General features: G+C 40.1%; 1 protein-coding gene across 1 annotated transcript in view; it reads right to left on the minus strand.

Annotated features, from left to right (window-relative positions):
- The window catches only part of ARMC3 (armadillo repeat containing 3), a 91,695-nt gene that overhangs the window by 9,497 nt on the left and 57,905 nt on the right, over window positions 1-24,293 (minus strand). The window contains exons 12-17 of the mRNA XM_088025692.1: window positions 19,092-19,341; window positions 15,458-15,594; window positions 14,415-14,583; window positions 11,724-11,821; window positions 10,958-11,059; window positions 10,424-10,531 (exon numbers count right to left, since the gene is read on the minus strand). Of these exons, the coding sequence (XP_087881818.1) occupies window positions 10,424-10,531; window positions 10,958-11,059; window positions 11,724-11,821; window positions 14,415-14,583; window positions 15,458-15,594; window positions 19,092-19,341 (864 nt within the window). The remainder of the gene's footprint in view (window positions 1-10,423; window positions 10,532-10,957; window positions 11,060-11,723; window positions 11,822-14,414; window positions 14,584-15,457; window positions 15,595-19,091; window positions 19,342-24,293) is intronic.

Genomic DNA, 24,293 nt, shown 5'->3' on the forward strand with positions numbered 1-24,293 from the left:
GGTGTAGAGATTACTTAAATCAATACAACTTAAAAAAAAGAAGAAGAAGAAATCAACTTGGTCAACTGCTGGCTAAAACAGACACAAATAAAGGGAAATTCTTCTTAGAATGCATATAAGACACATTTACCAATATTTTGATTACTGTAACTTTATCATAAATCATTAAATCAGAGAGATTTTTTCAACTTTATTATTTCTTTAAAATTATTTTATATACCCTTCCATAAAGGTTTTAGAATTAGCATGTCTATATCTAAAAAAATCCTGCTGGAATTTTGATAGAATTGTACCAAATCTATAGATCAGTTTGGGAGAAAACTGACATTTTTATTATGTTGAGTTTTCCAATACATGAACATGGTATATCTCTTCACTTATTTAGTGATTCTTTGATTTCCTTTGTATTTGATGGTTCTCAATATATGTTTTGTTTCATTTTCATATCTCATTTTTAAAGCTATTAAAAATGGTATTCAACAAATTTTTGGTTTTCAATTTTTTATTGCCAGCATATAGAAATATGATTGATTTTTATGTGTTGACCTGATATACTGATCTGTTGCTAAACTCACCTATTAGTCCTAAGAGGTTTTTTTAAAAATAGATTCCTTATGGATTTTCTATTCAGACTATCTTGTTGTCTGCAAATAGGAACTGTTTTTTCCCTTTCATTTTCCAATCTTTATACTTTTAAAAATTGCCTTATTGCAATGTATAGGCCTTCTAATACAGGGATGAATAGGAGTGATAAGAATAGTTATCCTTGTTTTGTTCATGATTTTTTCAGAAAAGCATCCAGTCTTTCACCATTAAGTATGATATAATCAGTTGTTTCTTCCCGCCATGGATGCCTTTCATCAGGTCGAGAAAGTTCCCTTATATTCCTACTTCACTGACAGTTATATTTCTAATCATAAATGATGTTGAATTTTGTCAAATTATTTTTCTGCATCAATTAATATGATCATGTGGGTTTTTTTCTTTATACTGTCAATATGGTGGATTACATTGATTGATTTTCAAATATTGAACCAGCCTTACATTCCTGGGATAAACTCCTCTTAGATGAACTATCCTTTCTATGTATCACTGGATTTGACTTGCTAATATTTCATAGAGGACTTTTACATCTGTATTCATGATGGATACTGAGCCGTAATTTTCTTTTTGTATAACCACCTTGTCTGATATTGGCATTAGGATGATGCTGGTATCATACATTGGGAAACATTCTCCCTTATTTCCTGGAAAAGACTGTTTGGAGTTGGTATTGATTCTTGAAATGTTTAGCAGAATTCACTAAATGAAACCGTTGGGATCAGGAGATTCTTTTTAGGAAAGGTTTTATGAATTCAGTTTCTTTCATAGTTCTGGACTGTTTAGGTCATCTATTTCATCCTTGGTGAGTTTTGATAGTTGGCAGTTTTTGATGAATTTGTTCATTTCATCTAAGTGGCTGAATTAAAGTGCTCATAGCATTATCTTTCAATGTGTGTAGGGTTTGTGATGATAATTCTCTCTTTCATTTCTAATATTGATAATTTACACATCCTCTTTTTTATGCTCTGTCAGTCTTGCTAGAAGTTTATCAATGTTACTGATGTTTTTAAAGAACCAGCTTTTGATTTCAGTGGCCTTCTCTATAGCTTTTCTGTTTTCAATTTCATTGATTTCTGCTCCTTACTATTTTCTTCCTTCTGCTTGTATTGGGTTTATTTTGCTTGTCTTTTTCTAATTTCTTGAGGTAAGAGCTTGGGTTACTGACTCAAGACCTCCCTTTTATTCTAATACATTTAGTAAAATAAATTTCCCTCTTAGAACTGCTTTGCCTGTATCCCACAAATTTTCATATGCTACATCTTCACTTTCATGCAGTTCTTTGTAGTTTTAAACTTCCTTTGAGACTTTTGTCCCATAGATTTAGAAATGTGTCATTCAATTTCTGCACATCTAGAGACTTTCTTGTCTTTCTGTTGTTAATTTCTAGTTTGTTTCTATAAGGGTCAGAGATCATATTCTGTATGATTTCAATTTCTTAAAAGTTGCTGAATTCTGTTTTATGACCCCAGGTATTTGTAAATGTTCCACATGAAGTTGAAAAAATGTGTTTTCTGTTGTTAGTGGTGGAATGTTCTTTTTTTTTTAAATTTTATTTATTTATTTGCGAGAGAGAATGAGAGAGAGAGAGCGAGCATGCACATGAGGGGGGAGGGGCAGAGGGAGAAGCAGACTCCCTGCTGAGCAGGGAGCCCGATGTGGGACTCGATCCCGGGACTCCAGGATCATGACCTGAGCCGAAGGCAGTCGCTTAACCAACGGAGCCACCCAGGCGCCCTAGTGGTGGAATGTTCTATAACACATTGATTAGATCCTATTTATTGCTGGTATTGTTCAAATCTTTTATATCTTTGCTGATGTCAGGTCAAGTAGTTCTATCAGTTGCTCAGAGGGGAGTGTTGAAGTCCTCAGCCATAATTTTGGACTTGTCTATTTCTACTTTCTGCTCTATCAGTTTTTGTTTCATGTATTTGAGGCTCTGTTGTTTGGTGCTATACATTAGATCATTGTGTCTTCCTCACAGATTAATCCATTTTGTCATATGTCTTTGTCTCTAGAAATTTTCTTTGCTCTGAAGTCTACTTTATTACATATTAAAAAGCCACTCCTGCTTTTTAAAAAATTAATGTTTACATGGTATCTTTTTCCATCTTTTCATTTTCAACCTACCTATAACAATGAATTTAAAGTGAGTTTCTTTAAACACCATATAGTTCCATATAACTTTTTTTTAAGCTTTTATTTTTAAGTAATCTCTACACCCAACATGGGGCTCGAACTAACAACCCTGAGATCAAGAGTTGCATGCTCTACCAGCTGAGGCAACCAGGTGCCCCTCCATTATAACTTTTTAATCCACTCTGTCCATCTCTGCCTTTTGCTTGGTTCTTATTCCTGTTTTTCCTTTTTTGCCTTTCTGTTGGTTACCTGAACATTTTTTAGTTTTCCATCTTGATTTATTTACACGATTTTTGAGTGTAGCTCTTTGTATTGGTTTGTAGTGGTTACTATAGGATTTTAGTATACATACATGGCTTATCACAGTCTGCTGGTATCCACATTTTATCCCTTTGAGGGAAGTGTGGAAACCTCACATCCATTTAGCTCTCTTTACCTCTCTTCATTTTTGTTTCAATCATCAAATATGATTTATAAAACTCATGAGGAAACAGATAGCCTATTGTATGTACCCATATTTCAATTCTTTTTGCTATTCTTTCTTCCTTCCTTGATGCTTCCAGATTCTTTCACCATTTTCTTCTTGTTTGAAGAACTTCTAATAACTAGTCAATATGTAAAGGTAGAACTGCTGGCGATAAATTTTTTGTTTTCCTTCACTTGGGAATGTCTTTACCTTCCCCTCTTCATTACTAAAGGATAGTTTTCCCGGAGAGAGAACACGTGGTTGACTCCTTTAGCAGTTGAGAAATGTGATGCTGCCTCCTTCTAGCCTGAGAGAAATGGACCGTCATTCAAATTGGAGTTTCCCTATAGGAAACTGGAGCTTACAGCTGTATGAATTCTGGATCCCATGACTCAGGTGGGCTTCCTTGGGCGGAGCTATCTCCCACAAGAAAATTGCATCCAATGCTCCACTAGCAGAAAGAGAGGGAGGACAAGGACACCTCTGGGTGACTTCTATAGCCTTTGCTTAAGTGTGTCTTTTTCCTGCATCTCCTGTATTATATCTTTTGCTGTAATAAATCTCAGCCATAATTTTATATATATATACCCCTACCAGCCAAGAAAATGGGGCTAATTCAGGTGAATTTCCTAAATTTTGTCTTTGCAACTATTGAACATTCTGTTCCACTAGCAATAAATTAGGGGCAGGAATTATCTTTAAGTATTTCTTGAAGTATAGGGTGAAAGGTGGGGATCAGCTAAAGGCCATGTGAGTTTTCTCTTTATTTTGAGGAAAAAAAATACAAAAATAATTTTATTAAATGCTTTTGGAGAATTACACAAAATTCTATAATCATAACAAATGCAAAAGTTTTATATATCTTTTAAAATTTATTATTTGAGAGAGAGAGAGGGAGAAGCAGACTCCCCACTGAGCAGAGAGCCCGATGCAGGGCCTGATCCCAGGACCCTGGAATCATGACCCAAGTCAAAGGCAGATGCTTAACTGACTGAGCCACCCAGGAGCCCCAAGTTTTAGATTTTCTAATTCAATATTCTATTGACTGTAGCTAAGTAAAGGAGAGAGCTTAATCATGTATGAAATGTACTCACCATATATTACGGTAAAATCTCTAAGCAAAAATTAGTATTTCCCAGCTCTACCATCTAAACACCTTTCTTCTTTTTTGTAAATGGAACATCCTCACACCCAGAGTAAGATTTTTGTGAACTGGGAACTACCACTGGAAAGGTCAATTAGAATGGCAGGAAGCATATTAAGTTTACCTATTCCTAAAGTTACAGGGTAGCTTTATAATATTTGACAGTCTGACTCAGAGACACCTGTAAAACAAAGCAGGTGTATTTCTCACTGAGTGTGCTGCCGGGAGAAGGAATCATTTGGCACACAGAAGATGCCAGCCAGCACGTAGGGCTAAGTGCATCACGGAGGGCAATCTTATTGAGTATTAAAAAGGGATAATTTACTGGAATTCCTGAGCTGTAGTTTTCTGTTGCTGTATATAGAAGTATTTCATCTGGACCTCTTTCCCATGAAGTTTGCCCAGTTGTGTTAATAAGGGCTTTAATGCTTGAAGGAATTTCATTTCTAACATTGGAACAAGTGCTCAGAAATTACAAAAATAACGCTCGTAAAATTAACCCTCAGAAAGAACATCAATTTGTGATTAAAGATAGCAGAACTTTTAACTTTCTTACAGAGGCTTGAACCAAACTACCTCAGAAAACAGAGACTTACTGTGGGAATCCGAAACAATAAGGATATTTTCTATTGTTCATAGGTGGATGAGAAGGTAGGCAGCTAAGTAGAGAGATTTGTCTGGCTCCAAATTGTGTATTGACATTTTCAAAGTTTAATCACTTGCTCCTTTTGACACCATCAACTATCTGAACAAATAAATTAGAAGGCAAGGCTGCTGGGAGCAATGTAAGTCATGAATCCGGCCCACATAGGGTTTTAATTTAGGTGGGAAGATTTTGGTCTATGGAAAATAATCATCATGCCTGGTAGCATTCGATAAATTCCACATGAGTGATAAAAATAAGAAACTCAAGATGTTCCAGAAATCTATCCCAACTGGGTGTCCTGTTCCACCTATTCTATTCCAAAAGAACGAGAAGAGAGTATCATACAGGGTGGACACACAATGTATTCTGGGCTTAGAAGGATGCATGTGCATGTGTGTGTGTGCGCGTGTGTGCGTGTGTGTGTAGTTTATTTTGTTATTTGTCAACGTCCCAGTAGGTAAGCTCTTTGAAAACAGAGATTTTGTTCACTGCTCTATCTCTAACACTAGAACAGCTCCTAGCACCTAGTACAGTAAGTATTTGCTGAATGAATGAGTAATTTCAAGAAAAGAAGGTGAGAAGGTATTTAAATGTGATTAAGATGTTAAGTGTGATTAAGAGACAGTATCTATTTCTGAAAGATTTTGCAGTCAGTAAAGATTTGGGGGGAAGAGAAAAAATGGCTAAGCTAAGGTTAAAAAGAAGGGCTTGAGGGAAATTATTTTAAAAATAAAAATGTTTTAGGAAGTCATTATGATGAAGATTAAGACTGAACAGCAGAAATGTTTAAGTACATGTTGTAAATTTCTAAAAGACTCCAGAGATGAACAGACTGGAAGGAAACAAAATAGAGACAGGAAAGCAATAAACTTTTAAGTGTGTATAATAAACTCATGCACAGTCAACTTAAATATTTATGAAAATTGGTCTGAATACAAAGTACAGTACACATAGAACTTACAATACATTTACAGATAGGTACAGTAAATGGTTATCATAAGGGAAATGGTCTTTATAAAGAAAAGCTTTAGAGGGCATATTAGATTTGTTGGCTTCAGTGAAGCCAAGGAAAGTATCAAGATGGTAGCTGGATAGAAAGGAAACTAATCACCTCTCCCATGAGTGTTTTCCCACAAAGGAGAGCACAACAGAAACCTTCACACACAAAAATAATCTGATTACTGGTCACCCAGTGAGAGCCTGTTGCTTTAGGATTTTAATTCATGTAGCATACGGTGACAATATTCATGAGGAGAAGGAGAAAAATCATTCTTTCCTTGTCCATATTAGGCCACCCCACACACATAATTGATTTGCTTGTTTCCCATCCTTTCTCTCTTCTTCTTTTCAAGAATTTAGCCACTTTGTGGTCCAAGATGGCTCATCATTCTTTGTCAGTATCTCTCAGTAAGTTTTTGTTAATATTAAACATTCTCTATGACATTCTCAGATGAATAGAGTTAAAATGTTTTCCTCTATCTCCAGGGATCCAAAGGACTAATAGTCACAAGACAAGAAGGGTTTATCGAAAGGCAGACAGCAGGGCAACAAGATTGCCCTGGGTCCCCCAGCGGACCCAGGACTAAGGAGGGGTAAAGGACTGGACATACACTGATCACTTAAGTATGCAAGGCAGTGGTTTTGGCACTGGGCAAACATTGTTTCACTTACTCTCACAGCACCTCTGTAGGCAGGAATCATTTCCATTTTAGAGATAAGAAAACCAAGTACCGGTTTTGTCTGGATGCAAAATGTGTGTTCTCCATCATGCTAACAATCTGCTTGAATGTTGGGAGTACATCAAGGTTTATCTTCAAGTGGGGAGAAAATGCAGGGACAAGGAGGAGAATGGAAATGGTATGAGAAGAAATAATTATCTTCATTTGTTTACTTATTCTCCTGGGGCATATTAGGAAGGAGTCAAACCTCTATTCCTTTCAGCAACCAGCGTTCAGTATTTTAAATAATTTGTGAATACTTAAACCATAAATGTTTCTTTACTGTCTCTGGTGTTCATGATATTATTCTAGGCTTTATGACTATAAAAATGAAAAAGGCCTGGTCCCACGTCTCAAGTAATCCATTGCTTAGTAAGAAAGACAAATAGATCAACACCAAGCAGTTCAGGTTATATATAAGATTATTTGAATTCATGAAGGAGTGAATGCAAAGAGAATACCTAACCTGGGGTGACCAGGGAATGGCTCACAAAAACGAAATGTATAAAGAGAATGAAGAAGAGTAGGAATTTGTTATGCATATAAGACATGTAAGACTCTTACAGAGGATGCCATGGTTGCTGTTGGGACTTCATCTGGAGGAAGACAGGGAATCGTTGCTTTAGGCAGAGTAATATCATCAGCCTTTCATTTTGGGAAGCTAACTCTCGGGGGTAGCATGGACGATGGGTTTGTGGAGGGCTATACAAAAGGCAGAAGAATCTTACAATAATGAGGTCAGTGTCTTGAGATATAATACAAAGGCCTGAACTGGGGAGGTAAAGCTGAAAATGGAGGGAAACCATGACTTACGAGACACTGAAGACATCTAGTGCATGGGACTGAGACTCATTCGGTGTAGGGAGGAAAGAAGAAGGACTTCAGGACGATTCCTAGGCTTGAGCACTTGCAGGGGAAGAGGGTAACATTCATCAGCTTAGGGAAGACAGGAGGAGGTTTGGGAGTTGGGGGAACAATGAGTTTCATTTAGAACACATTGTTTACAGGGTAGCAGGAGAGAGCAGACTGGACTCAGGAGGGCCGTATATACCTGTCAGCAGTAGCTAAAACCACGGAGAGTGAGAAAGGGAGTAAATGAAGAATCCTGGGGCATGTCAACATGTAAGGTAGTTGTGATGGGTAGATAGGATATAGCAAAAAGGGCCAAAAAAGAGGGGACTTATCCATAGAAGAAGAAGGTATGGATCAAATGAGATAAAGATGTGAGTGCTTCCAAGTAGTACAGAAAAACCAAACTATCATATATTGTAATTAAAAACCCACGGCTATCTGAAGATCAGCACTTTTAAAAATTTATTTAAATTCTAGTTAGTTGACATACAGTTCAATATTGGTTTCAGGAGTAGAGTTCAGTGCTCTGAACATTTACCTGCAACAGGCAGTGCTCGTCATAACAAGTGCCCTCCTTCATCCCCATCCCCCATCTAGCCCACCCCCACCCCCTCCTCCCTCCATCAACCCTCTGTTCTCTATAGTTAAGATCTTGTCTCTCATGATTTGTTTCCCCCCCCCTCTTTTTCTGCCTCCCTGAAGACCAGCATTTTGATATTTACAAGTACACAAAATAACTTTCAACCCAGTAGGACTGCCCACTCTCCTCCAAAAGATTTAGGAAAGAACCAGACTAAGTTGTAAGAAAAATAAGATGATATTCTGCCAAGAATAGCAGAATCACCAAAGGTTAAAGCTGATGTGGTATCAGAGGTACCAGAGGGGGAAATACGCTTTGACTGATGATGGTAAGTACAATATGTGTGTAATGGTCACCCATCAGACAAGTGGCCTACCCTCCCCTTTATCAAGGGGGCAGAAGGTCGATTCTTCCCCAGGGCCATGGCTGGGTAGACCAAAAGGAGACACCTGCCTCAAAGCCAGCCAGTACTTTGGCCTATGACAGTAAGATGGTCTCTCTGACAAATACGCACTTGAATATGCACAAATATGCTTTAGAACTGCAAGTTTGCTTGGAATCGGAGCCAGATTTGTCCCATGGCAAACCAAAGTCACATATAAGCCACGGTTATGGGTGAAGCAGTAATCAAAAGAAAGTCAAGGAGGATAACAAAGCATCTGTAAATAAGATACCCGCATGTGGAGAGAGAAAAAGAGAGGGAGAGAGACAGAGACCCTACAGTTATGGACTTCACCCGAGCTCCAGTCCTTAGGGGATGGCTGCATTTCCTGCGTTGGACTCTGGAGACTCCTCTATATCCCTGCAAGGGTTGAGTGCATTTGGGCTCCTTGCAACTGTTTCGTAGAACAGTACTAACACTTGTTGAGCATCTACTTTGTGCCAGGCACTGCTCTATGCACTTTCTACGTGCTAATTTCTTTACTCCTCACCATACCCTATGTTCTGTTCATTTTACTGATGAGGAGACTCAGGCAAAGAGAAGGAAACCAACTTGCTCAGGCACACAGTTTATAAGGGTGGACCTTGTCAAAAATAACCTTTTCCTGCAACCGTTCAGATTTCTATTCTCTTGAATACACATGAATGCCTCTGTATGCCCACCAAGCCCTGGGCTAAACACTAGGGATGGGAAGAGAAATTCCTCAAATCAGAACATGTTCGTGTCCTCAAGGAGCTCTCCATGCAGTAGAGGTGAAGCACAGAGAAGCCAAAGGAGGAAAAGAAAGACAGGAAGAGAAGGTGTGGGGTGGGGGGCAGGATGGGGAGCGCAGGGGAGGGGTGGGGAGGAGACGGGTGAAAGGGAAGGGAGGGGAGGGCAGGGCAAAAAATATCATTCCTGGAACAATAGGAGCAGTTAAGAAGCTGAGATGAGAAGAGCAGCAAAGGGGACTGGCTACAGAGAAGGAAGTCAGAACTAGGGAAACAGCCGCTCTGAGGTCTGAGGAGAGCAAACCACCGCCCAGACCTTGGGAGGCCGTAGGGGGCGGTCTCAGTTTAGAGAGCGGACGCTCGAAATGCCTGCCAGACAGCCTCCGATACCACAGTGGTTCGGAAGGGCTTAAGTCAACAATAATTAAAGGGTCACGGAGTGTGGCAAGAGGTCCACATGGGTTTTTGAGGAATCCACGAAAGTGCTCATTAGAGAAATCATGGGTTTAAAAATACGTAAACATACGGAAAGCATGTTTAAAACATGCTAGGCCTAAAAAGCATGAAACCACATTGTAATTGTTCCATCAAGTTAAAAGCTGGGTCCTATTTCCCTTTCCTCCTCTCGCTGCCTCCTGAGGGGTCAGAGGTTTCTCTGGGCGAGCAGGGGGGAGGCGGGGTAGAAGCCCAAGGCGGAGAGGGACTGGACCGCGCTCCAGCGTGTGGAGCTCACCACCCGCAAGGGCAGCCGCCGGGGGAGGGCAGGGGGTCACTCTACCTTGATCATGACCCAGGGTTGGACTTTTAAATGACTGGCTAGAGACTACTGTTGCTGTTTTCGAATTCAAGTGTCTGTAGGACTGTATAGTTGATCAGAGTGCCCTGAGTTCTCACCCAGAGGCAGGAGAAGCAATTCCCTCTGGTTAAGTTTTCAAGAGATTGCAAGAGGCAAAAATGAAGTGACTTGTTAATCACATTTCATGAGTCTCCCCTCGGAACCAACATCCTGATTCGGTAAGAAATGTTTCCTATTTAAAGGCCACCCCTTCCGTTCACCAACTTTGGTGCGGAATCAAAACCTCAGATGACTATCCTTAGGAAAAGAAGACAGTCCTACATCTCCTACCTTGATCCTTTCTCCTTCGTGGTGCTTTTGCTAAGAGCAGTATTTCGTCCAGAAGTAGGTTCCGATTTGTCTTCTGTGGGAGATCCAAATCCAGTACTAAAATGAAAACTATTTGTTCTTAGGACAAGGAAAAATTCATCATCGATTTCAATCATATGAGAAATAATAAAACATTACATTTGCAAGGCATTTCGTCATTTAGAAGGCATTTTCTTTGCCATGACGTGCCTGGGCTCCCTTCCCTGACGTGAAGCTGGGCACCAGGCATGACTCCATCTACAGAAAATCGAACAAAGCCGGCTCACAGCTCCTAAGTCCTGTGCTTGAGGGCTCACTGGAGATTCACAGCAAATAGCACAGAAAGCCTACTTTTCCCAGAGATCTTTTCCACAGCAATTTAAAAAGGCAATTATGAAATTATAGTACTAGAAGAATAAAAAGAATTAAGTTGCCCTAATCTAAAACCTAAATTTGTTCTTACTCCCAGGTTGAGGGGAGAATTATTTGAGTACAGACAAAATACCATTTTCTTACTTTGTCTTTTCTTTACTTGCTCTTCTTAAAGAAGATGAGGAAGAAATACTCCGTCCATAACCAATATCTGATGACTTATCTTCCATAGATGGAGGTGGAGAACTAAAATTTTACATATTTGAATTATATACAAGTTAAAATACTTTGTCAATATTGGATTTGTCCTACAAAACAGATTTTTTTTCCAGAAAATCATAATTGGAGATGACTTTTAACAGTGATAGAATGAAAACATAAAGGAGAGGTAAAGGTAAGACAAAAAGAATATTGTTCATGAACTGGAACTGGAAATATTTTTATAAAATACATCACATAAAATAAATTATGACAGATATACAGGTATCATGACCATTTTAAGGAAGCATTTTGAAGCTTTAATTTTTAGCTGTATTATTTACTTCTTATTTTATAGTAAAACAAAACAAAACTCTGGGCAGCAGTTAGAGTCCTGTAAACATAATTCGTTTTGGTTTGCTCCTATCTGCTTACACTTCCTTCAATTACTTCATGTTACCAGCACTGACTACAGAAATACATCTGGAATTGAGCGGTAAAAGGGAATCAAAGGAAAAACCACGTTGGTGGTGATTTCATGGCCTTTACTATGTCAGGCTATGAGTTTATGGACTGGTGTTCATTTTCAGGGTGATGCCAAATACAGGGGGGCAAAAAGATACTGTCTGGGAATCTTATATATTCATGCGATGATGTACAGACAAAAATCATTATGCGCTTCCCCGCATCCCTCCTCCCCCAAGGGACTCACACGTCAGATTTACTGTTAACTAAGAGTACAGCACGTAGATCACTTGGTTCTTGTAAGCAGAGATCCTTCAAAGGCGAAAGTTTGGTGCCGGGATTTATCTACAGATAGTTTAACAAAGAAAAAGTAATATCCGCATGGATTATATTGTTTTAAATGAATACTGATGTTCTCAGCTGTTTGAAGTAATGTAATTTCGCACACACATATGCAGTTAAAAAGAGGAACTTGAACTTGTGGGCATCTTGCCTCCAGTTCCCCACAATCTGTATTGCTTTATACTCTCAGCCGTTTCATACCATACTTATCAGTTTGGCCCCCAAAAGTAGTTGAGTTTGCAATGTAAACATAAGGGAGTTTGCAATGTATGCAATGTATATATGAGGGAGAATTTGTTGTCTGTAAGAGTAACTGATTACTCAACAGATGACTACAAATGTTGTGAGGATATGTAAAAATAGGTTAGTCCAGGTCCTATATTAGCAATTTTACCAGCCTGCTGAGGGGGGTTAGACCATACCACCTTCTGGGGTCTTTTCCCAGTCGTATTACAGTTAGATCCCTCTCTCGTCCAAGATACTTTTCAGGATCCTTTAAAAATCAGACAGATCATGTTATTTTTCTGCCCACAACTCTGCCAAGTTTTCCTACTTCATTCAGAATAAAGGCACAAATTCTTCCGATGGTCTACAAGACTTACATGATCTGGTCTCTACCTCTCTGATTCAGTCCTTACCAGTCTGCCCCTTGGTTCACTCGGCTACGGCAACACTGACCTTGCTGTTTTTTTAAATATGCCAGGCATGCATATTCCTCTGCCTGGAAAGCTCTTCCCCCAGCCATCCCCACGGCTAAGTCCCCCAACCTTCTGGCTTTGGCTCACAGAGAGGGGAATTCCTCTCTGTGAGGCCTCCCTGACCTGTGATTTCTAAAATCACGATGAACATCAACTCCAGTACCCGCGCAGCACTGTAGAACCCCCTTATCCTGCCTCTGCTCTACTTTTCCCCCAAAAGCTCCGGTCATTTTGATCATATGATACAAATTATTTGTCATGCTTACTGTTTATTGTCTATTTCTTCTCACGGGGGTGGTGAAAGTAGAGATCTAGGTCTTTTATTTATTGAGATCGTCAAACCTACAATATTTGAAACTTAATATTTACTGAATGAAGGAATCAGAGAATTCTCTGAATTCACTGAATGAGATGGGCTTTCTTGGAGCGGTGATTTCTCAGTGGTGTGTGTGTGTGTGTGTGTGTGTGTGTGTGTGTGTGTGTGTGTGTGTGTGTGTCTTATGATAGGTATGGGGGCAGTGGCAGCCGGGGAAAGCAGAAGGAAGAGCAGGAGTCAAGTTTTAGGCTAGTCATTTTTCATTATTCAAAATGTCTGGGGACGCCTGGGTGGCTCAGTCAGTTAAGCGTCTGCCTTTGGCTCAGGTCATGATCCCAGGGACCTGGGATTGAGTCCTGTGTCGGACTCCCTGCTCAGCGGGAAGCCTGCTTCTCCCTCTCCCTGCCGCTCCCCCTGCTTGTGCTCTCTCTTTCCCTCTGACAAATAAATAAATAAAATCTTTTTAAAAAAATGTCTCTAGGGGCACCTCCCTGGCTCTGCCGGTAGAGCATGTGACTCTTGTTCTCAGAGTGGTGAGTTCGAGCCCCATGCGGTAGAGATTACTTTAAAAAAATAAACAAATTTAAAAATGTCTCCGATTCGGTTACCATGATAGAGTGTTTCCTGCAAATACGGTTCAGCTATGTGATTCTTTCATGGCCCTATCTCCTCTGCTTTTTTGAGTCAAACTGGTCCAAACTGGCTTTTGCTCCTAGCCTTGCCTGACCCAGGGCCTTGGGTCCTGCACCTGCCCGGCAAACAGAGCATTTGGCTTTTGCACTTCTGAGCTCTCCCTTCACCTGAGGCAGGGATGGCACTTTCTGAGACCTGCACCACTAGCTGCTTGCCCCTCTCTGGGCTTATTTTCTTCCCCCTTTTCTTTCTTCCTCCTGCACCCCTTCTGCCTGATCTCAGGGATTTTCGGTAACTCCTACATCTTTCTTAATGAAGTCTGTGGATCATATCTGTTTCCTAGATTTGCCTAAAGTGGCATTTGTAGATTTAAAAATTGTTTTCCTGTTCTCCTTATTGCTCTTGGTTTCCAGAAGAAAGGAAAATGCTGGCTTAAGCAGCAGTGCCAAAAAGCCCTTAAGATTCTAATTTTTAGCTTCCCCTTTCTCTTGACATTAACCCTGAATCACACTGTATACTGTTTTTAAAATCATAGTCAGAAATGCAGCTTAAATGACAGTCTTCTATATTACATTTTAAAATTTGGTATTACAATTTGGCTCATTTCAATTAGATTATAATAAAATGAAACACTCATACTTCTATCCTTATCACTAACACTGAACCCTGGAATTAATAGAACAGAAAATGCTCCTTCTTTTATATCTTCCCTGAAACTTGAGAGTAGCCTCAGCAAGCTGATTCTACTACAAGTAATCAGATTCTAGTTAAAACTGTACACAAATGCAAGATCTGACAGCCAAAGTTAAGAATAAAGCTCTGATTCCCAAGTTTCTGCCTATAAAAATATACATTCTGTGAGGTGGTTAAAAAATTGCAATGTAATGGCACTGTGACTAAAGAAGAAATGATTGTACATACTAAAATACAAATTAATGCTGTCACTTACCTGACCATAATCATAGAATCCGTCACTAATTATGTTACTTGATGACAAATAGCCAGTCAGGCTGTATTTCAGGGACAGGTAGTTGTTGAGCAATTTGTTATAAGCTGCCTCACTGAATTTATTTTTTCGACTTACTGATAGATTAACTTCTTCAAGGATATCTAAAGCCCTGTCAATACAAGAAAAAAAGCATTATTTGCTTTAAACAAGCAATCCAATATTAAGTTCTCATTTATATACCAAGCCAAGACCCTGAATGAAGAATTGAGATGGAAAGGTTAAAGACATCTCACCCTTTTAGATAAAGTAATACTGACAGAATTGTGAAGATGAATCAGTCCTTTTTGAGAATATATATGCCATGTAGTGACTCATATTCAAACAGCTGAAAAGGACACTTTGAGGGTGGAAAAAATTCTTCATTTAAAGCAAAATTAGTATTGGGCTCCAACTCTTTCAGCTAACCAGGCAATATGCACAAACACAGAGATGGTTAGAAATAGGGTGAGCCCATCAGTGGACCCGTAAAACCCTATTTGCCAGTACGCTAAGGCAACTCGCTCATCTGCCACAGCTGGAGGACCTGCTTTAGTGGGGTGGGTTAAATGCCTAATTCTGACGGAGAAGTTTGGGTGAAGGTGGGGGAAAAAGTAGATGCAGTCATGGCTCACCCATTTCATTTTCGCTTCAAAAGTGGAAAGACAGAGTTGCTGTTTAGCAGTAGCAGAGGGGAGGGAAAGAGAGGCATTGATCAGGTTGAAAAGGTGGATAGGAGACAGTAAAGATGGTTTTGTAAGGGTGCTGGGGAGATCTCCAGGTGGGGGGAATGGGAGGGGACCCCCCCCACGCCCCGCCAGGCTTTCCCTTCTTAGGGAAGGTCCGCTGAGCCAGTCACAGCTCCCGAGGGCTCGGCAGCCTGTGAGATTAACTCCTGTGAGCGGGAGTGTGGACTCTGCCTGACCTTCCTTGCTTGGGCCCGAAGAGTGTGCTCCTTCAACTTCTGCTCTTCATCTGAGCCAGAGACTCGAGGCAGCTCCACTCACCCAAGCCTGCATAATTCAACAGCCATCAGCTCATCGTTGGCGCAGACCATCACGGCCCAGCTGGCGTGCCTTCTCACTTCTGCATTCTTAGAGCGCAGGAGCTCCACCAGCGGCTCCAGGCCGCCTGAATTTCTTAACTGAACATGGAAACCAAAAGTTTACACGTTGGGAGTACAGAATATAAATGCTGACTTTTTTTTAAATCTCATTTGATTGTTAAACGATTTTAACTATGTAAGAACATTTTAGGATATTTAGATTTATTACATCCAGGGGGAAGCAGTCTATTACAAAACCTTAAAGACAGGAGCCCAGATTTCTGTTCAAGGTCAAGAGGAGGCCACAGGCAAATAACCGAGGGAGGCCACTGTGACTTTGCATGGAGGTCACTGTGACTTTGCATGGGAGGGGGACTGAGAGCCTGTCTTCTTGCTCCCTGTGCTCATTCATTCTGCTCCTCAACACTGACTGTTCATTTGGCCCTATGGTAGACAGAATGATGGTCCCCCAAATGTGTCCTTTTCCCTGGAAGGGATTTTGCAGATGTGACATGTTAATAAGTTTGAGATGGGGAGATTGTCCCAGATAATCAGGTGGGCCCAATTTAATTACCAGGGTCCTTATAAGACAGAGATATGGGTGCCTGGAGCCAAGAAAGGAGCCGTGTAGAAGCAGAGATTGGAGTAATACCCTTTGAAGATGGAGGAAGGGGCCACAGAAGGGATGGAGGTGGATGGTAAAAGCTAGAAAGGGCAAATTTTCCCTCAAAGTCTCCCAAAGGAACATAGCTCTGCCAACACCTTGATTTTAACCCGTAAGACCTGTTTTCAGACTTCTGACCTCCTATACTATACAATAACGGATTTCTATTACTTTAAGCCACAGTGTTGTGGTCATTTGTTACAACAGTAATAGGGAATGAATCCGGTCCCCAAGGCTGGGCAGGAGGAATTGATACAGTGACATGCTACCCATGTCACTGGACACCACCACCAAATCATCAGTGTGGACAAAGCAGTACCATAGCAATGCCCTAGAAAAAGACCAATTTTTGTTATTGCTGCACAGTGTCTTCTCTTCAATTCTCCAAGGAGTGAGGAAGAGATAAAAAAGAATAAGAAGAGAATTGGACAGAACCACATAAATTACATCGTTAAAGGAAATTCAAGTAATAAAGGTAATTATTCATGGATAAAATCATTCCGATCCGGAAAAAAAAAAAAAAAGATTTGACAGAGCTCTTGTCATACTGCCTGAAATGCAATACTCTATCATCTGAACCTAGAGGACAAAAAAAGAATATTCTACCAGTTTCTATGTGTAGTATCTGAAGACAAAAGCCCTTATGGGATATGATCCACTTGATTCAGATTCAGTCATTTTCCGTCAATGTCCAGTGACATTTTCTTCTCAGGGATCACACTTTAGTACTTGTAACATTACAGCTTTAAAAAGTTTACTTGAGGCATCTTAGGCTTTAGCAAGTCAAATTTCTGAACATCTTTATTTCTGAGTATAATACAAGATAGTCTAACTCCATGTGTTCTTTTGGAAAAGATCTAATTCATTTATTAATTCCTTCATTCATTTACCCATTCATTTAATGACTGTTTAGTAAGTATGCACTCTGTGCCAGATATCTATTAATGGCATGGACACAGGGAAAAAAAACTCTCAGGTCCTTTCCCTAAGGCCTCAACCATATATGCAAAGCAGAAGACAAGGGAAGCATACATAGGGTATAAGGGAAGCATAGAGGAGGACGCTCCCCAGCTTGAGGGCTGAAGAAAGGCCTCATGGAAGACAGAATGGCTGACATGGGTTTTGAAGAAGTGCGATTTTATCAGCTGGACAAAAGTGAGAATAGTTTTCCAAGCGGAGAAATCAAAGACATATAAATAAGCGAACAGAGCATTATGGACAGAATTACAAATGGTATGGTATTTCTGGAGTATGGAGTTAGGCCTGGGAAGAGGCTTCAGGCACAGGTGGGTAGGTGTGGGTCATTGGGAGCCCATGCAGATCACGCTAAGCAGCTCAACTTTTCCTCTGGGGCAATGGCGCGCCACTGGGGACTTGCAATGACGTGTTGAGGATCGTATATTTGAAAGATCAGTCTGGAGGCAGTGTGGGAAGCAGGGGTGGCAGGCGTAGGGAGAGCAGACGACTGAGCTGCAATATTCTTGGAAAGAGACGGACTATTCTGCAGACTGCATCAAGGTAGGACCAAAACGCTTTGATCGCTGTGTTGCCGAAGCCTAACATAGTGTCTGACACAGAGTAGATGGTAAATAAACATCTGGTAGTCTTGGGGTGCCTGGGCGGCTCAGCCGGTTGGACGTCCAGCTCTTGGTTTCAGCTCAGGTCAGGATGTCTTGGGTGGTGGGATCGAGCCCCCTGTCGGGCTCCTCACTCAGCAGGGAGTGAGGCTTAAAAGCTTGTGGAGTGCTTAGCACAGTGCCCACTGCCTAGTAAGTGCTCAGGAAGCGTTAGCTGTTGTTATTTATATTGGCAGGAGAGGAACAAAGCCCTAGGCTGTTTGATGAGTGCTGCGTGACAAGTAAATATGACAAAAGCAGGAGAAAAAAGGATGTTTGTAGGTTTACATTACCTTTTTGAATAGAACCAAAGACACTTTTATATGATACACTTGTAAAAAAAAAATGCAATTCTATGTTTTAAAACTTTGAAATATACAAGGAACACAGGAGTATGTGGAACCCATGTGTATAATGTAACGCACTATAGTAAAGGCACGCCTGTTTGTCTACCGCTCAGCTTAAGAAATGACGAATTTAAATGACCTTGAGCCCCTGTTTTTTCCTCTCAGTTACATCCACTCCCTTGATTCCCCAAGAGGATTTCTTGAATTTGGGGTTAATCATTCTCTACCTTTGCCTTTAGAGTTGCAACGTACATGTATGTTTATCTAAACAATATATTGCTTAGATTTGTGTATTTACGAGTGCTACATAAACAGAATCATAGGTTGTAGTCTTCTGCAATTTGATTTTGCTCAGCATGGCTTGAGATTCATCTCTGTTGATGTCTGTAGCTATAGTTCCTTCATTTTCACTGATGTGAAATTCCATTTTATGAATATACCACAAATTTATTTACCCATTCTCTTAAAAAACTAGACAATTGGTGTGTTTCCAGTTGTTTAGATATTATAAACAATGCATCTGGTGCACAGAGGCAAGAGGCCATTTTAGTTGTATAACTTAGAAACAGAACGGCTGGATTATACCGGATTATAGGACATGCTCTTCTTTGCTAGGTAATGCCAATTTCTTTTCCAAATGTTGCACCAATTTAATAATTTAAATTTTTAGAGTAGTTTTAGGTTCACAGCAAAATTGAGCAGCAGGTACATAGATTTCCCATACTCCCTGCCCCCACACACGAGCAGCTTTCCCATTATCAACATCCCCTGCCGGACTGGTACATTTGTTACAACTGATGAACATACACTGACACATTATTATCACCCAGAGTCCATGGTTGAAGTGTTGCACCAATTTCAAAGGATCTAAATGATGGGTAGGTTCAAACACTTGAAAATGTTTCAAATTAATCCACCCAGAGGTAGAGACCAGAAAAATGAGAGAACAGATGTTATTAAAGCTCTCACCTCTGTCCGGGCCTCAACATCGCACGCGGTTGCAGCCACCATGAGAGCCGCTTTGCTCTGCACGTTCGTGTTTGCAGAATGGAGTGGGCTGATGAGGGCGTGCATGACATCGTGGTTCTGTATGCTCACACGAAGGGGCTCCTGCATTGCCATGTTTGCTAATACTGTAGCAGCGTTGGAAATGGCTCCATCTCGTTTACTGGACAGCATGTTTATTAATGGATCAATACCATCAGCTTCAGCAGCAGCACTGGGTAAAATGGAGGAGAAATGAATGTCATTCATCCGAGTTCAAGAAATTGTCTTTGGAGTATACAACGGAGCTTATTAAACAAATGAGTACATAAATACGGTTTTAGAAATAAATTAATTTACAATGCAATGAACCCAGACTTGTTGTGCTAGTGATTTAAGCGGAGTCTGGGAAAATGTCAGTTAAGAATGAATTTAAATAACCCTTTTCTTACCTCTACAGCTTGTAGTTATAGAAAAATGCATGGCTACTTCTTAGAAACTCTCCTACAGCTGTTCATTTTTTTAACTCAGTGATACTTAAAAGACAGGAATTCTATTCAAAGATAGCGGATTAAGATATTCTCAACCAGTAGGAAAACAAAGCTTTATTTTTATTTTATTTTATCTTATTTATTTATTTTTTAAGAGAGGGAGAGAGAGAGAACCTTAATCTTAATCTGGGCATGGAGCCTGACATGGGGCTCGATCTTACAACCCTGAGCTCAGGCCCTGAGCCAAAATCAAAAGTCAGATGCTTAACCCAACTGAGCCACCCAAGTGGCCCTAGGAAAACAAGACTTTTAATAGGGGAAATGAGTGAGTGGGAGATGCTCCTGGTTTAAGTTAAAACTCTTTAGCTCATCCTCCCCATCTTTAAATAAGGTTGTTAATTGTAGGCAGAGGTTAACAGATTTGAAGCCAGCAAAACATTTTGGAGATAAATGCTGCTTTTACAAATTAAATATCAAAGATCAAAGTCCTAATATTGACATAATAACTAGTTTTAGTAATGTAAGCATATTCAGGTGTTAAATTTCCTATTTCTGCTATAAAAAGACCACGATTATCCATAAAACATATTAATAGTCTCACAAGTAATAAGCCTACACCTCTTTTTAAGAACACCATACTGGGGTGCCTGGGTGGCTCAGTCGTTAAGCATCTGCCTTCAGCTCAGGTCATGATCCTGGGGTCCTGGGAACGGGCCCCACATTGGGCTCCCTGCTCTGTGGGAAGCCTGCTTCTCCCTCTCCCACTCCCCCTGCTTGTGTTCCCTCTCTCGCTGTATCTGTCTCTGTCAAATAAATAAAATCTTAAAAAAAAAAGAACGCCATACTTTCTATAGTACTTGCTTTCTAATCACTTAAAAAGCTCATAAAGTAGTGAAAATAAAAAAGGGGATCATTTTAATAAGAGGAAGATGATTCAATTATGTTCTTTAATATTTGGAATTCTTTCAAATATGAGATGTTCCAAGCCATAAGATTATACAGAGCATCCTAGTTTCAAAGGAAGACCCCAAATTTTGTGTTAAAAACCCGTTTATATCTTCATGGGAATAGAGGTAGTCAAGACAATAAAAAAAACATACCTGAGACTCCAATAATATGAACATCCCTTTAAGGTTTATATCTGACACATTTTTTTCCACTTAAGATCATATTAAGAACCAAAACTGAAAACAGCAAGTGAGGCTATATGATTCAGCCCATCACCCTGTATTCTGATGAATATTCTGATAATTAAATTTAATTTGGTAGTCACTTAAATTTGCTGATTGTGAAGGAGAAGTGACAATCTCAAAAACACAGGTTATCACAACTGTCGGAGAGAGGGCACAATGTAAATGAAGTGTCCCGGCGGAGAAAGGAAGCTGTGATTGTCACTCAGGGTAGCTCTGAAGTGGACCGAACAACAGCAACTGGGCCGGAATGAAATGATGAAGGTGGCCATTCTGGGGAACGCTGGACTCCGTTGGTGTTAACCCTGAAGGCACCTCCCACCCTGGTTTGAGTAAATCCATCCAGAAAACACACTGTATTGATATGAAGGCAAAATCAGAGTTTGGTTCCATATCTTCCCATACCCTAGTCCTTGGTATATATTTAATCCTTCTTGCGATGTCTCCCATTCTTTTCCTGGGAAGGCATCCCTTTAAAATTTGGTTAGATGACACGTAACCAAAATTTGTTTCTATAAAAATATTGGTAGGAAGGGCCTGCATCTCACTATGATAGCTGGAGGGCCAGAACTTGCTCTCCTTTCCTAGAGGACAAAATAAACACTCTTAAGATAATTTTACTTTTACTTTTAATTCTCTCTCCTACCATTAATCAAACGGTGGTCATTTGATCGTATGAATAAGGAAAAATTTCTCAGAAACTTCTCATATTTTTACTTATAGTGGAAATATTCAATTTTTTAAAACTGCCAGCAAGAATTTTAAATTATGCATATTTTCTAATTAATATGAGATGTAAACCTGCTCAAAAATAATTTTATTTCTTTGACTTATTTTTCAGGCACTGAACGCAATCAGTCCCTTCAACCAAAATACTTTGTAGTTTGTAATCATTGCAAACATTCCTCAGTTAGAAGGCAAGATGCCTTTGTCACTTAGTGATTTTTCCTTCGACAAGGTTCACGTTTTGAAACATCCTGGAGAATCAGGGAGGAGAACACAGTGGAGGTGTTTCATTGTAACCGTGACAGAAACTACAAGTATTATAGGTAAGTGCATCTCAGTACATTCTCCAGGTCTGTGTCTTTTGTATGTTTCAGGGGTTTTCTGGAAAATTTAAGTGAATACATAGGATCCCACTTTGTCATTTGTTTATCTTATTTATTAAAAAAAAAATGGGCTGCGAGATACCGAATTTTCATCAGATGTGCCTCTGCTCACAGCCTTTGTGCTTGGGTTTGCTTCCTCCTCTCTCCTGGACAAAGGCATATTTTGCCTTGGTTCATTTCTATCTCTGCCTTCTGCTCTTTTCTGTGCTCTTTATGAACCAGTAAAGAGAAGTACGTAAAATCCTAGCTGGTTAAGGAACCGAAGATTCTAGTACACCGTGGAATATAGCTTTTACTAAATTGAACATAACGGCCAGCACCAAAAGACAAATCGTACACATGCAGCTGGGAGAATGATTTGCATTGTGTGTACATACCTGCCCATAATGTGCTATGTGCAGTCTGGTTAGGTGTGAAAAGCATAACCAAGATTAAGTTATTATGGTGGAAAAAAATCAAGCTATTATTCTTACCCAAGAAAACCTAATTCCATTCTAGAAATAGAGCACAGAACTTACATTTTTTTTAAAAAAAAAGAACTGCATTAATTTTGTGTTTCAAACCCAAGACATTCTGTTTTATTTTTCCCTGTGTCTGATATGTACACAGGCTGGAGCCTGTCATATTTTAAAAACACATTTCCGTTTCCTAGATAGTATGGCATTATCCAAATGAATGGGACAGAAGTCAAACTGCTTTGTTACAAAATCCAGAATTATAGGGCCATATGTCATCACGATAATCCAAAAATATTTTGATTCTTACTATCGTGAACCTCCATCAGTTGGAGTTTAATCAAGTAAGAGTTCAAAAAACTAACAAAAACCCAAATATGGGAAAGTATAAAAACATCTGTTTATATCATTTGATATATGTAAAAAGAAGTGAAGTTCGGCAAGTCATGTGTGTCCAATTTATTACCAAATCCTAACTCTTTTCGGCTTCCCTATTTCTCCAATCTCTCTCTTGTCTCCAGCTCCATCTCTCCAATCTAATCCAGTTCATCAATCCCTTGTGAACTGATGTGCTCTTCTAACAGGTCTCTCCTCCACCCCTCTGATTCTTTCTCCAACTTTTAGCTAAAGTGATCTTTTAAAATAATAATCAGATTATTATAATTATATACATCATACACATCATCAGATTTCTCCCCTCCTTAAAATGTTTCTGGTTTCCCGTTGCTCAGGATGAAGCCCTAAATTTCCCACATGGCCTCCAAGGCCCTGCATGACCCCACCTGCCCCCCACAGGCCCACGCCCCCTCACCTCTCCCTGTGGCTTTATGCTCTGGGCCTCTCTGCGACCTGCAACAGGCCAGGCTCTGGCTTACCTCTGGGTATTCCCATACGCCTGCCGTTCTTACTTCCTGATGAACTCTTCCCCCGGATAATTCCCATTCACCTTGCCAAGCTCAGCACAAATGCCTCTTCCTCAAGGAAGCGTACCTTGACCCTCAAACTAGATACCAGGTCTCTTTTCCCCATGAGCTCAAGATCATTTGTTTGCTAAACATATATACATTTTTTAAAATGATGTTTTGGCACAAATGGTCACACAGAACGGCAACAGTCTTGAAATACTATGTTATAGAAGCTTGTTGTGGAAAGGAGTTTACCACAAAGCTTTTTGGTTAAATCCCTGAACCCCACAATGAAAAAGCACTTACAGCAGGGGCACTAAGAACATGGTTAAAGAAAAATACAATGACTGTGCACACATAGTGTCTGTTTACGGCTCACTGAAAATACTATGTGATTTCATGTGAGTGTGTCTTTGCATTCATGTTTTCTCTGCCCAAAAGTCCCGGCCCTACCCATCCATACCTCTTTCCCCGGGGAACTGTAGCTCACCCTTCAAAACCCGCTCAACTGCCCCTTTGTGTGCAGTCATTCTTGCCCATCCCCGCCTTCTCCTTGTTACTCACACCTTCCTCTTGCTATGTCTACACCTGGTCCCCCCTTCTTAGAGGTAGTGCTTGAGTCTTATTTATATCCCCAGTGCTGAGAAGATCAATATATTTAAATTGACTTGACTCCACTCAAGGGGAGCGATGAAGAAGACCCGCAGGAGTCGAGAGAGGGGAGGGAAAAATACCCAGTTCAGCTTTACATTTGGAAGAAGGCATAGGGCCCAATACAACTGAGATCTCTGCTTATAGCACTTACAGCTGCTCTCCCCATCCCCAACACTTCCCTAATTATTTAGTGAAGCAATTTTTATACAGAGTTTAGGGAATGACATCTTGCACTTTAGACCACGTCTTAGGGATATGTCCATTTATATACTAAAGGATGTCCCTATTTTGTCTTTGCAGACACAGTCGACTCTGTCTATTTGGGTCGCGTCATCGGATGACACTATTTGGTACTTCTCAGAAAACCTTTGTTGCACTTCGGA

Source organism: Eumetopias jubatus, unplaced genomic scaffold (genome assembly GCF_037043125.1).
Source record: "Eumetopias jubatus isolate StellerSeaLion01/CBP00866 unplaced genomic scaffold, mEumJub1_p1.0 scaffold_8, whole genome shotgun sequence".
NCBI lineage: Eukaryota > Metazoa > Chordata > Mammalia > Carnivora > Otariidae > Eumetopias > Eumetopias jubatus.